The sequence below is a fragment of the Terrapene carolina genome, unplaced genomic scaffold (assembly GCF_002925995.2).
Source record: "Terrapene carolina triunguis isolate 2854851 unplaced genomic scaffold, T_m_triunguis-2.0 Scaffold131, whole genome shotgun sequence".
Lineage (NCBI taxonomy): Eukaryota > Metazoa > Chordata > Testudines > Emydidae > Terrapene > Terrapene triunguis.
The window spans coordinates 36,012,114-36,027,062 of NW_020664482.1; the positions used below are offsets into that span (position 1 = coordinate 36,012,114).

General features: G+C 39.1%; 1 protein-coding gene across 1 annotated transcript in view; it reads left to right on the plus strand.

The window, feature by feature from the left end:
• Positions 1-13,991, plus strand: part of DIAPH2 (diaphanous related formin 2) — an 887,225-nt gene extending 873,234 nt beyond the window's left edge. Inside the window, exon 28 of the mRNA XM_024202840.2 lies at positions 13,752-13,991. Coding sequence (XP_024058608.1) covers positions 13,752-13,816 — 65 coding nt within the window. The 3' untranslated portion in view covers positions 13,817-13,991. The remainder of the gene's footprint in view (positions 1-13,751) is intronic.
• Positions 13,992-14,949: the final 958 nt, after the last annotated feature.

The window sequence follows — 14,949 nt, forward strand, 5'->3', positions numbered from 1 at the left end:
GCCCCCCCCCTCCCCCCCCCCCCCCCGGGGGGGGCGGCCGGGGCCCCGGGGGGGGGGCCGCCCCCCCCCGCCGGGGCCCGGGCCTCCCCCCCCCCCCGGCGGCCAGAGCGTCGGGGGCAGAGCGGTGAGCCCCGGTGGGGGCTCGACTCTCCCCCCCCCAGGCGGCCAGAGCGCCGGGGGCAGGGCGGCGAGAGGGTGGCGAGTCCCGGCTGGGGCTTGCCGCTCTCCCCCCGGCGGCCGGGGGGAGGGCGCGGGGGGGAGGGCGGCGAGCCCGGCTGTGGCCCCGCTCTCCCCGGCGGCTGGAGCGCCGCGCCGCCCCCCTCCAGGTGCCGCCCCAAGCACCAGCTTGGTTGCCTGGTGCCTGGAGCCGGCCCTGCACTCAGGGTTGTGAAAAAACACCTCTCTGCGTGACATAAGTTTTGCCAGCACAAGCGCTGGTGTGCACAGTGCTGTGTTGGTGGGAGACACTTTCCCGTAGACATACCTACCACAGCTTGTAATAAAACCAGCTCAACGTCAATGGGAGAGCTCTCTCCCATCGACATAATGCAGATACACCAGCATTCTTACAGTGGCACAGTTGTATCAATACAGCTGTGCTCCTGTAACCTTGTAAGTGTAGACGTGGCCTCAGTCACAGAAGCATCCAATTTAGTGGACACTTTCGCAAATTTTACCCTCAATCCGGAGATAATAGTGCTTTCCTAACTCACAGGGGTGTTTTGAAGATAAATTAATTCATGTTTGTGAGGTACTTGCATATTATGCTGATAAGCACTGTAGAAAAGTTCATAAGGAAATAAGTTTTCACACATTTAGTAAGTGTTTAGATGGTGGACAGTAAACAAGGCTTGGAGCCTCACAGTCAGTGAGGAGGATTAAGAAATATTGAATGGGTCTCATTTTACTGAGCATTGTCTATCCTATACGTGGAATGTGGCAGATGTCCTGTGGAAAAAATATATATGGTCATGTTAAAGACTTTATCACAGTTAGAGCTATGTGAAAAATTGATTTTTTCAGTTTGCTGGCAGATTTGAGAAATAAAAAAAATGTTTTGGGTTTTTTTTTTTTAAATTGGCAAACCAATTTTTTAAAAAAAGTATTGGTCAAACAAAGCATTTAGTTTTAATATTTTTAAAGAAAATTAAAGTTTCCAAATGAAATGTAGTTTTGAAACCTAAAAATAAACCTTGAGTTTCAAATGGAACATTTTTGGAATTTTTGTTTTTTCAACTTTGACAATTCAGCAAATTCAATATGAATTTGCTACATGGTTTGGTTGATTTGAGTCTACAATATTTGCTGAAATATATTGGGTCAAAAAATTTCGCCCAGCACCAGCCACAATGCAATCTAAGGGGCAAGCTAAGGTTATCTGCACAAACATAATTTTAGCATTTCCTAACTTTTGAGTTCTTTACACTTTAGAACCTTATCCATATTTTTAACTGTAGAGTTATTTAACAGAATTTAATATCAAAAATACTACACAGATGTGGCCCTTAACTTGCCAATAGCCTTAACTAGCTATATGTTTTTATTAGATACCTTGAATGTGCAAATAGAGGTTGTTTCCTATTATAAGTATAAGAAAGCACAAAGGAATACTGTAGATATTGAAATAATCTTCAGTAAGCTTAAATTGGTTTGTTTAAGGGCTACCACTGTATAGCATTCATTATTTCATTGATGCTTTTGTGCATTCAATTTGTCTAGTCTCACATAGGCTCTCAGCTTCTGTTTTTAGCTTTGTAAGTGCATACCATATTTGTCATAGAACATAACTAAGATCGAAGCTCAATTAGCAAATGAAAGCCTTATACAGAAACTGAAATGCACAAACCCAATAACCCTTTTCAAAAAAGGTCTTTTTAATGAGCTTTGACATTTTGCCCACAGAAGATCACTGGTGCTGTTTCTATGCAGTTCAAATGTTAAGCTGAATAACTGTTTTTCTGACTGATACTTTGACTGATTCATAAGATTTGACTTTACTCCAGTGAATTAGTCATCTTATCAAGTATGTAAATATTAGTCATTAAGAGCCTAAGAGAATGGTTTTATAGACTTGTAGTTTTAATGGTAGACATGTCAAAATAAACACTTCTGTACCCATTATAGGATAATGCAGATTTAGTTTTGTGTTCCTTGTAGCTATAGTTTTGTACACTCTGGATTTTTCTGCTATCAAGTATTTCAGTCTCACCAAAGTTGCTATAATTGAGGTTGTTTGATCATGTAACCTCTATATTGCTACTAGAGATGATAGTTTCCAAAAAGTGAGGTTCATAATACGAGAGAGAGCACCGACGTTTAATACCTGGCAGGGAGGATAAGAAAGTGAAATACAGAAAAGTGATTTAATCTTAGTAGTGCAGTTCTGTAAAATATAATTTGTTTTTTTTCCCTCTAACACAGCACAGTTTCATGCTGATAACAGGCTACTGAATTAATAAATCCATTGCAACTATTGAGAGTTTTCTTTTAATAACATAACTACTGTTGAGCATTAAGAAAAGAAGAGACTACCTTTCACTGATTTTTTTTTCCCCTACTGGATCTGTAATTCCTCATACATAAAGAATGTAGGGAGAAATTTTACATTTGAAATTTCAGTGTGAAGTCAAAGGATGTCCTATAATTAGAATATTTTGCCTAAAAAATAATTATTCAGAACTTTTTCTCCCATTCATCTCATGGCACAAAACTGACAGGCAGTTGGTCATCTCTTTTCGTCTTTACAGTTAACGAGAGGTGTGCATGTATCCACAGCAGAGTTGACTAAATATTATTTATTTCCATCACAAAACTATATTGAGATGATAGAGACGGAGTTTGATAGGTCTTTTCATGGTGCTTCATTTGTCTGAACCTTTCTTCGACGGATACTCAAGCAGAGTCAATGAGGGAGCAAAAAATCTCCCTCTTGAATTTTTCTTCCGAACTTCCCCATCACTTCATCTCTGCCCTCATAAAGAAACTGTCTCTTCTTCTGATTAATACAGGCTCAACTCCTGAGTTTTTCCATTTCTTTGGCAGCAGTGATGAGATCTTCAAATTCGTTGTCTCTGTAGGCCACAACAAAATCAAAGCAGCTTCTCATCAAAGTAGTAGTGGTCGTGCTGTCCATCGACTGAGTTTGTAATGCCTTCTTTACAAAGTTTACTTGGAACAGGATATCGTGCCAAACCACAATTGAGACCAGAAATTTGAAATCAGTGATCTGGTTTGCCAGGCTTTGTGCCTCATGTCATATTCCAGCCTTGGCGTTACTCGACTGTGCCAGTTCCATCAGGGCGTTGTAAACCACAGTCACTTGATACCTTGCTGGCCTTCTGCTGTCAATGCAGCTCTCCCAGTGAATATCACTTAGTGGTTTCACGGTCAGATTTGTAACATTGTCCATGGGGATCTTCCACCTGATAGTTGATGCAGAAAACAGGACATATATCATTTGCAGTACTCCAAAGAGAAATTTTAAATCTAAAGAAGATGCTGCTGCATCTGACACAATGAGGTTGAGGGAATGGCAGCCACAAGGCATACTACTTTGCTTTGCCGAACTGCATCAATATGTTATCAAGCACCTTCCTTGCCATAAGGTCAGTCAATTCATTTTGAATTGTTTTGCTGCAGTAATGGCCCAGAGCTGCTTTGCAAACTACTCCATGTAGGTGCTCATGCATGATGTCATCATATTTCCCAAGGAGCTCTACCAACCCAGGAAATGACCATTATGTTCAGTGAACATCTTATTCAATGAACCCCGGGAAGCCAAATTATTCTTTACAAGGAAGAGGGTAATTGAGATTAGATGCTCGAGCACATTCCTCCAATGCTGTGTTTCTATGGTACTTACACTCTTCAAGTCTTAAAGAACAAAGTACACTTTCACAATTACACAATAAAACAAGGTTCACAATATCGCAGCTGGACTCTCACTTCACTTCATTCTTATATCTAACTGTCAATGCCCTGCACCTTATATACCCGCAAGGGCATGGCCGACAAGATTCTAGGAGGTTCGAGGAAAATGTAGTTCTCGAAAAGTCTGGAAGGTTCCACGAGATTCTCCAGAACATTCTAGGAGGTTAGTGAAAATGAATCCACATACAAAATACCTGAAACATTTTACTTCAAACATTCTATTTTCCCTTTTGTTACTAACAACAAAAACGGCACCCCAGACAGTGACCTGGGTCACCTGCCCCTAAATCTGCCTCTGAGGCACTGATACACACATTAAGTCTAGCTATTTCTATAGACTGAACAAATAACATCTTGTGTGCTGCTTTTAATGGTCAGTATTATAGTAATCAAGCAGATACAGGACAAGCTTGGTTGTGGGATCAAGGACTACTAGAGGGAGTCCACAAGCAGCTAGTAAATTCTTTGGGGACTATTTTAAAATTCACATGTACACATCCAAGAGTGACCATCACTTCTGCACTAAGTGATTACAGGTTGTCACTCTTCCTGGGTGGCTTATTGTTACAATAGTTCTCCCGACAATATAGACATTTTGGTGTAATTACTGACCAACTTCTGCAGACCTAAACTACACATATATAAACAAATCTTGTCCATCAGCTAGATATGTATGCTGGGATGGATGAATAATGGCCACAGAAATGTCATCATTCACCATTATTTTTACCTGCTCCTGCAGTGTACATCTATGCCTTCTTGATATTTGATTTCAACTGTAATGTTGCATGCTATCAAGTTAAAGCTAAAGTCTTGTATCTTGTTTTTTCCCCATGCTTTTTGTGGACATTGCCCTTCATTTAAATGGTGATAGTGGGATTTCCGTGCAATAACACCTTTACATACACACAAAAATCTTGTTTTACCCAATGTTCAATATGGCTCCTATAAAGCAAAAGAGAAAATACAGCCACTGTGGATAGCTGAGTTATTTCATTCAGGTAATTATTTTACTTGACATTTTAGAGCTACTCACACTTTATTTAATCGATCTGGTCCATATTGCAGCCTCTGTTGTGAAATCTCCTGCTTTAGTGCTGTGTCAGTCAGTGTTGGATGAGCTGTAAAGCTTCAAGCTTATGCTCCACTGAACTAGCTATGACGCTTTTGTCTGCTGACTAGATGTGGAGTGAATACTTTTGTATAAAGTTTATCACTCTACACTATAGCAATAGCTATTCTGTGTCCTTCATTTAAGTTTCTTAATACCTGAATTTGTGGCTATGGAGGGTTTGTATTGAGTTTTGATTATTTAATGTTTGCTTGATCTATAAGCTCATCCACCCTTCCAGCCCAAATAACATTAGGGGTTCATATATAATTTGGTTTTCTGGCTTTGGGAGGAAGTTTCTTTGTCTGCAGATCATTGCATTAACTTTGTTTTTGGCCTTACCATTTCTATATGAGCTGAGAACAGAGGCTGCGAATAGGAGAGCTTCAGACCCTGTGCTCAAAGATAGTGCGACTAGTGGTGAGGGGTCCGTGGGTTGGTTGTTGAACTTTTTGTATGGACCGTGTAGTTGGGCCCCGGGCAAACAGCTGAACAGGTCTGTTTGTTGGTGCCATAGTAAGGGCCTCATGGTTCTGATTCTTGGAGCGTTGATCAGCCCCACTTTTGACGTCTGAGTGGTTAATCGCTTAGAGACTGATGGTGAGGTGTGGAGGTGACCTGAGCTAAGCAGCAAGACTTGGAATAAAAAGTCACTTGCTACACAAACTCAAGAACTGCAAACAGAGGCAGCTAACAGGAAAGTTTCAGAGGGAGCATGAATGGCTTTCATTCCTGGTTCAGCTCTATATGTGATTTCAAGATGGCCAGCAGTGGAACAGTGTTGATGACCTGCAGTAAATGTGCTATGTTTGCTTTCCTGCCTGAAGCCAGAAGATGCTTGTTGTGCATGAAGTGCAAGTTGGTGACTGCTGGAAGAAAAGATTCTTGGATTGGAGAGGCAAGTAGAAGTGTTACTGAGAATTAGAGAAGCTGTGGAGTTCCTAGATAGCCAGGTTCAGGAAACTTCAGTCCCCCACATTCAAGAAAGAAAGGAGATGGCTCCCAAGAAGTCAGAGAGAGAGGACGCCAGAGAGAAGCATGGCAGTTTCTAACCACCAGAAACAAGCAGTCACGGCAACATTATACACAGCTCAAGATAGACAAGAATGGGCAGGCTGTGGCCACCAGAGAGAAGAGTACCAGGAGGAATTCCACACAGCTAGAATTTTCCAGTTGATACCAGGTCCTCAACATGGGAACTGTGGAATATAATTGTCAAGATCCAGCTTGTCCAAAGGAACAGAGAGTTGTACCGGACACACCTGTCAATGGTAGCTTGGCCCAACCTGTTAAGCAGCCTTGTCCATAAAGTGTTCTTCAACCATCCAAGGAAGACAGACGATCCTTGTTGAGAATCAAATACCCAGAAGAATTGAAAGGACATTCTGCATGTGGCAAGCAGACAACAGAATGCTGTGCTGCCTTCCCAGAGTCAAGACACAAGACGTCAATCTAAAATTGGATAGGCTTTTGAAGTGAATGTGCAAGGATCGATTGGTGATGATTCTTGTTGCCACCAATGATAGTGTGTTGTGAGCGATCTCTCATATAATAGATCACTTCAGAGAACTCAGAAGCATGCAGAAGAAGCAGAATGTCCAAGTGATCTTCTCTGATCCTTTCTGTCCCACAGGTGAAGGAAGATGGAATGCAGTAGATTCTGGAAGTGAACTGCAGGCTCGATAAGTGGAGGATTTTGGTTTTGTGGAACATTCATCCACCTTCTAGGGTATAGTTTGGAGTGCCTGCACCTCAAGAGAAAGGGAACCAAGCTTCTCAGGGACAGGCAAACCAGAGTAGTCAGGAGAGCATTAAACTAATAACAAAAGAGGGAAGATATGAGCATACAGTTAACACAAAAATTGAGGTGTTGAAAACCAAATTAATCAAGGAACCAAAGAACATGAAGAGAAGAAAATATTTATTTGTCTAATACACCAATGCTAGGAGTCTTGGTAGTAAATAAGAGGAATTACAATTGCTTATTTATGAGCGTAAACACAATCTAGTTGGTGTTCCTGAAATCTGGTGGGATGAGTCCCATGATTGGAATGTTAAAAATCCATGGTTACAACCTATTTGGGAAGTACTGAATGGGCAAAAGGGGAGAGGGAGTGGCACTCTATGCCAAAAATGGCACTACCTATTTCCAAGTCACTGATAACTTGGAAGAAATGGTCTTGAATGCTTATGGATCAATGTACTAACAGATAAAGCACAAGATGAGATGCTAGTTGCTGTCTGCTCCAGACCACCAAATCACACTAGGGGACAGGTTGTGACCAGCTCCTTACACACCTATCTATATAATATGTAGGGAAAATGCTGGGTGATTGTGGGGGACTTCAGTTTGAGTGACATCTGCTAGAGATCTTGTGCTGCTAGTAGTAAAACATCCTTGGGATTTCTAAATATTGCAGATGACAATTTCCTAACTCAAGAAGTGATGCAGCCAACACGGTGGAATTATTTATTTAGACCTCATCTTAACAGATAAAGAGGAACACAGAAATAAAAATTAATGGTAGCTTAGGTACAAGTGGTCATGACTTGATCACATTTATTATGTGCAAACAATGAAGTCTAGACCAGTAATATATATATTTTGGTGCTTTAAAATTTCACAGCACTAAAAACAATTATGAGCCAAATTAATGGGGAAGAAGAATTTAATCAGAAAAATGTGAATGATAATTGCAAATCATATAAGGAAACTTTACCATATGTACCAAAAGCCACAATTGAAGAAGAAGGCCATATCGGTCATAACGCAGACCTGGTTTACAAGGAAAGTAAAGACAGCCATAAAAACATATAACAAATGAAAGAAAGAGGAATTTGATAGTAATGAATATAAATCAGAAGCTAGGAATTGTAGAAAATTGATAAGGGAATCAGAGGGACAGAAGAAAATCTTTGGTCAGCAAAGTTAAGGACAATAAGGAGTTTAAGAATATTAGTAATAAAAAGAACCCTAACAATAGTATTGGTCCATTAGTAGATGGAAATGGTAGAATTATCAAAAATAATGCAGAAAAAAAAAGAAATGTTCAATAAGTATTTTTGTTCTTTATATGGGAAAAAAACAGATGAGGTAGTTGTATCATATAACACTATTTCTACTCCACTAGTATTTCAGGAAGATGCTAAACAGCAGCTATTAAAGTGACGCATTTTGAAATCAGCAGGTGCAGATAACTTGTCTATGAGTTTTAAAAGAGGTGGCTGAGGAGCTTACTGGACCATGAATGCTGATTTTCGAGAAGTCTTGGAACTCTGGGGAAGTTCTAGAAAACAGTTGTTGTACCAATATTCAGAAAGGATAAATGGGATTGCCTGGGTTACACAGGCACGTCAGTCTGTCATCTATCCTGGGCAAGATAACGGAGTGGCTGGTGCAGGACTTGATTACTAAAGAATTATAGTCCGGTAATATAATTAATGTTAACCAGCATGGGTTTATGGAAAATGCATTGTGTCAAATTAACTTGATAGGTTTGACGAGATTACAGTTTTGGTTGATAAAAGTAACAGTGTTGATGTAATGTACGTAAAACTTCTGCAAGGCATTTGATATCACACACATTTTGATTAAAAAACTCAAATTATATAAAATTAACATGGCATACCTTAAATGAATTTAGAAGCTGACTAACTGATAGAACTTAATATATAACTGTAAATGGAGAATTTCATCGAGCAGGTGTGTCATTTCTAGTGCGGTCCCTCAGAGATCAGTTTTTGGCCCTATGTTATTTAACATTTTTATCAATGACATGGAAGAAAATAAAATCATCACTGATAAACTTTGCAGATGGCTCAAAAATTGGAGGAGTGGAAAATAATGAAGAGGACAGATCCCTGATTCAGAGTGATCTAGATCATTTGATAAGCTGGGTGCAAGCAAACAATATGCATTTTAATATGGCTACATTTAAATGTGTACATCTAGGAACAAAGAATGTAGGACATGCATAATGGATGAGGGACTCTGAGAAGCACTGATTCTGAAAAAGATTTGGGGGTCTCAGTGTGACATTGTGGCCAAAAAGGTTAATGTGATCCTTGAATGCGTAAACAGGTGAATCTTGAGTCAGAATAGAGAGGTTATTTTACCACTATATTTGGTACTGATGCAGCTACTGCTGGAATACTGTGTCCAGTTCTAGTGTCAACAGTTCAAGAAAGAATTGGAGAGGGTTCGGAGAAAAGCCACGAGCCTCGTGAGAGGTTTTAGGAGGGCTATGAGAATGGAGGGGGTTGGCTCCCTGCCGTGCCAGTCATAGAAGTCCCCGAACTCCCTCCGCCGTTCTGTTCCTTTATCCAGGACCTCCTTTTAAGTCCTTTACCAGGCCATTTATCTGGTCACTGGCTGCCCTCCCTATGGAGTACCTGCACTGAACATCCACCCAATATTACAATATAAGTTGCAACATGTGGCCTACCACCTTTTCTATTGACCAGAAAAGGTCTATCCTCACACCCGCTGTGAGGAAGGCGAGAAAACCACACTCCAGCTAAGCCAATTCTGGTGGTGCAGGAAAAATTCCTTCCCACCCCCCCTTTGAAAGAGCCGACTAGCGTAATGCCCACAGCAGGTCCTAACCCAGCCTGCCATTCGCCTCCTGTAGGGGAGGGAGGGTGGGAGTTGGCTTCCTTGCTGCTTGGACATAGAGACTTGCCCCACCCAGGTTTTGTACCTTTATGCACATTCCTGGGGAAAGACAGGGTCAGTCACTGCTGCAAATCACCTTTTGCAGCAGTTTCTGACCTTCTCTCTCCTCACTTCTCTCTCCAGTCATTCTCATCCCCACTACCATTTTCAGTCACTTTTTGGAGAGAAGAGAACAGAGGCTAAAACTTCCTTGTCTTGATGTGTCTGCCCTTTTTTTTTAATTTAAAAAATTGAGCAGAAATGATTAAACTCTTTGAGAGTACCAAGAGTGAGAGAAAACATTTGATTGACTTAGATATGAGCTTTTGAAAATCATATACTGTTAATCCACACTAAATTTTGAATGCCTACTCTCACTAAAGTCATTCAGTGTGCATTGTAGAGAGGATGTGGTACATTTTCTTATGTCCATAGACTGAGGCAAGGCTGTGCGGTCATCTTTGAATTTGGCCCCTAAGGTTTGCAGAAGCAAGGGGCCAATTGTGCCCTTGTTTCCTATCCCTGCTAATCAAGAGAGGGGGCGGTCATTAAGTGGATCATACTGGACTTTAGTAAGGCTTTTCACATAGTCTCACAGTCTCATAAGCAAATTAGGGTAATAGTATCTAGATTAAATTACTATAAAGTTGGTGCACAACTAGTTGAAAGATAGTAGTCAAAAAATAGTTTGTCATATGTACAAGGTGTAACTGTTTCATCTTACTCGGCACTAGGAAGGTTGGAAGGTTCAGAAAAGAGCAACAAAATTGATAAGATGTCAGAAACATGACCTATGAGGAAAGGTTGAAAGATTGGACATGAAGAGAAGCTGAAGGGGGACATAAATCTTTAAATATGTAAACAGATGGTGATTAGTTGTTCTCCATATCAGCCAAGGGGAGGACAAGAAGTAATGTGCTTAGTTTGCAGCAAGGGAGAGTTAGGTTGAATATTAGGGAAAACTTTCTAATTATAAGGATAGTTAAGCACTGGAGGAAGGTTGTTTTCCATCACTGGAGGTTTTTAAGAACAGGTTAGACAGACATCTGTCAGGGGTGGTTTAGGTATACTTAATCCTGCCTCAGCAAAGATGGATGGACTGGATGACCTTTTGCAGTCCCCTCTAGCCGTACATTTCTATAATATTGTATATGCCAGAAAATTTTAACATAAACCGTTTTAAACAAAATGGATTGTGTTTTCAAAAGCACCTATGGTGCAAAAGTCCCACACTATGCACTACACTGTCTCAGTAAAATCTACTGCGTACATTCTATCATAAATGGCTGATACTGATTCTGGTGTACACTGTACTACAACATGTTTCACAAATGTTTTAGAAGGAATTGTAGGATACTGCATTTGAGAAATAGTGTCTTAGATATAGGGTTGCCAACCTGCCGGGATTATCCTGGAGTCTCCAGGAATTAAAAATTAATCTTTAATTAATAATTGTCATGTGATGAAAGCTCCAGGAATATGTCCAATCAAAATTGACAACCCTACTTAGATAACTAAAGACTATCACACTGCATGTGCATATCTCCACTTTAGTACTGAACTGTGCAGCCTTATTTTCATAAAACATTTGCACACAGATGACTATATATATCTGCCTGTGTGAGGTTGAATTTAGTATATATTATGGAATTTGTTGTAATACGAGGTTTTCATAAAAATTAACTGTGAGCTTATTTTTGTTACCCTCATTCCTATATCCATTGTTTGTATCTCTTACTTGCCTGTCCTACCACTACATTTTATGTTCTTCAGGAAGGCATACATATATATGTTCTAAAACATACAATGAATATACAATCAAATTGACAAACAGAATTACAAAATAAATATCATTGAGATTAAAAACTGGCTCAGTGGATGTGACATTTCCTTTAAAATGGCTGTGATATCTATGGATAAAAAAGTGCTATATACATACTATGAATCACTGTTAAGGCCTAATCACATTTTCAGCAGGTCTGATTATTACAGGGCATAAGCCATTTTAAAACAGTTTTAATTTGCACTAAAAGAGATTCTCAGATGAAGACTATCCCCATAAAGATCTTAATATGAAACTCTTTGTTTTAGATTAAGGTATATATACACTAATATTTTATTTCCTGTGTAAACCCTACAAACACAAATGGAAATTTTGATTGCAGGTGACTACACTAATGCTTTCTTTACAATCTCAAAATACAGTAATGCTTTTACATAGCTACAAACAGCTAAATCTAATCCATCCCTATTTTTAGTGTGGCAGAAGGTAAGAGCAGAGTATAATTTGCATTCTGCTTCCCTTCCCAACAGTAAGAGATGCTAGAAAGTTCTCTTGTCGAGCACTGCAGAAAAATCTCTTTAAGTGCTAAAATCATGTCTTAATGAGAATAACTGGATCATTGCCCTCTCCCATGTAGTTGTCCAGAACTTTCTTCCTGCCGCCACCACCAGCTAGCTCTCTAGCTTATGATCTGTGTCCTTACCATCCTTAGTAAATGTAAATCCTTTCTTAACAGTTGCAATTAATTTAGGAAACCAATTCAGGTTACTGCTAATGATTAGAAATTAAATTAGCTTGATTTGAGGTCATCTTGGGAAGGAAAGTTGAGTGGTGTCAAATGCTGGAAGTTTGATGTTTTTCTTAAGGCCCCGGCTCCTGGACTCATGTAATTAGAAGAGAATCTTAACTTTCATTTGAGGAAAAAAAAGTTTCCTGCCTTCTTCATTGTGGAGAAAACATGAACACGAAAGAGTCAAAAACCATAAAGCAAATAAAAAGAAACCAACATTTACTATGGTTCATAAATCTCATGATTTTTTGCACATTTAGAGTTAGTAATATGGAAAATCTATCAACTAAATAGCTCCATAAATGACAGTACTTGGGCACCTCTCCCCACAGATATTAAAATTTGCTAGATACTTTACTGCTCACTGTTGTATTAGAAGCAAATCACATGTTTGGTTTGATACTCCCCTTCCTGAATTTTTCCTGCTTAGGCAGCAGTGCACTGAGCTTTAACTTCCAATAACTGCTGACCTTATCATTGGCAGGTGAGGTATATTCCCTCACAAGAGGTGTAGAGTAGATGCATTATCTTAACCATGCATGGATGGAAGCAGGGAAGGGGAAAGCGGCGAACACACAAACAAGAGCTACAAAAATACTGTGGAGGAGTTTCCATTGGATTGGGCAAGGATCTACACCATACTCTTTCCCTCCCCTAGGCAGTCAGCCAGTTTCTGGCTTTGTTGGTCGAGGACTTAGGTAATCAATAAAACACCTTTGTCAAACAAGAATTTTATCCATATCAGTTGCATTTTATGCAGCAGACTAGCTGCCTCTGAAATCCACAGGAACAAATCCATTCTTGTTTCAGAAAAGAAAAGTCCGTTTTCTGCCACATTCCTGTCTTTTAAAACTACTTTGAAAGCATTTGGCTTTAGCCCATAATTATTTCTTCCTGTGACGGGGATATATTCATTATTCATTGCAATAATTATTCTGTAATATTTCATACTGAAAGTTGTTAACACCACACAATCAGGAAATGCTTAGGAAGTGGCTGATTTAACTGTTCTATTTATATAAGTATGTGTACCTAATTAGAGTGAACAATCTTACAACCCTTACATTTTTAGTGTATCTTGTTCTGTCCAAGAGGTGCATTTTCACCACATTTGTACTGAACACTCAGTGGAAATTTGAATTGCCTTTCCTCCAAAGTCACCATACATAGATACTTTGTAGAATAACACTTTAACCCAGCATTTTAGTTGTCATCGCTATTTCCAAGGGGAGTATGCTTCAGGATTCTTCCAATGCTTTTATCACCCTGCTTCTCTGATCAAGTAAGTAATTTATTGCTGATTGCAGAACTCTTGAACTCAGCCTGGCAGCTGCAGTGTAAAACTTCTCTGATCCAGTTTTCTAGTTACTTATTTACATATTTATTTGAAATGATTTTCAGGACTGTTTGAAAACCTCTTGACATTGCAATATCCATGTTTCAAATCTTATGGTGTGTTGTTTTTCCTCTCTTTTTATTACAGATAACAGACGAGTAACTTTGGAAAGGTCACGTTCTCGCCACAATGGAACTATCACAGCTATATGATTCCTCTGAAGCCAAAGAATTGGAGAATTGTTTTACTTACTTTAAAATGCAGACCCATTGAAAAAAGTTATACATACAAACACCAGCAATGATCAGAAATGAAATTTAAATGAATTCTAGTGAAGAACACACCAGAAGATAAATACACATTATGTACTTTTAAGAGCTATTGGGGGTGGGGAAAAACCCACTTACTGTACTTTAGTAACACAATTATCAGGATTTGTAAACAGTGTTAAACTATAAGGTTCTATGTTATCTTGTTATCTAATGTGTTATTTGCCATTTTTAAGGTGGCAACTATCTGAAGGAAGTTGAGATTTCTAGGAAATGTTCTATATGGAGCAGAATTAGAAAATAGAAACTTGCTGAAAAAATGCAGCAACGAACAAGATCAGGTCACAGACGGGAGACATGCTTCCATTTGTGGTTCCAATTTGGACATGAAAGGAAAAAAGAACAAAAATTTGCATATTAATGAATTCAGATATGAGCTGATATTGCACACATCATAGGAGACCTATTTTGTAAGCATGAGAAAGCAGTGTATAGCCCCAATCAAGTTACTTAGAATCTTATCTCAAGTTAAAGCTTGATGGATTTAGCTATTTTGGTTGCAGTTAAACTTATCATAAATCTACAGTTTCCGTGGTTTGATGATATATAGCTACTTATTGCTAAAAACAAAACAAAAAAAGCATAGGATTGTACCAAAGTTAAACCGTATCAATTGCATAATATGTTTTTAACTATATTTAAAAGAGGTATTTTCTAATTATGCACTTATAAAATATATACTTTATGCAGATATTTTTAAGGAAAAATAATTATCATATTGTAATTATTCTAAAATTCCTTTGCCTTTGTTTAGCTTTTAGAGACAAACTACATTATACAGCTGTTCAGGACTGCTTCTTTCTAAGTTTTCCCTTTGTTTCTCAGGTAAAATACCCTCCTTTACAGTTGGATCTTAGTGCTGGAGAGTAAGCAGATAAAATTTTGTGTTTTTTACCCTTCAGCCCTAAGCAGCAGTGACCACAATCATTATAGCAGCCTGACCTTCCAAGGAAGTGCCTCCCATTTTAATTTAAATACAAGCCCCTACACTGAAGCACCTCAGGTGAGCTTAGTAT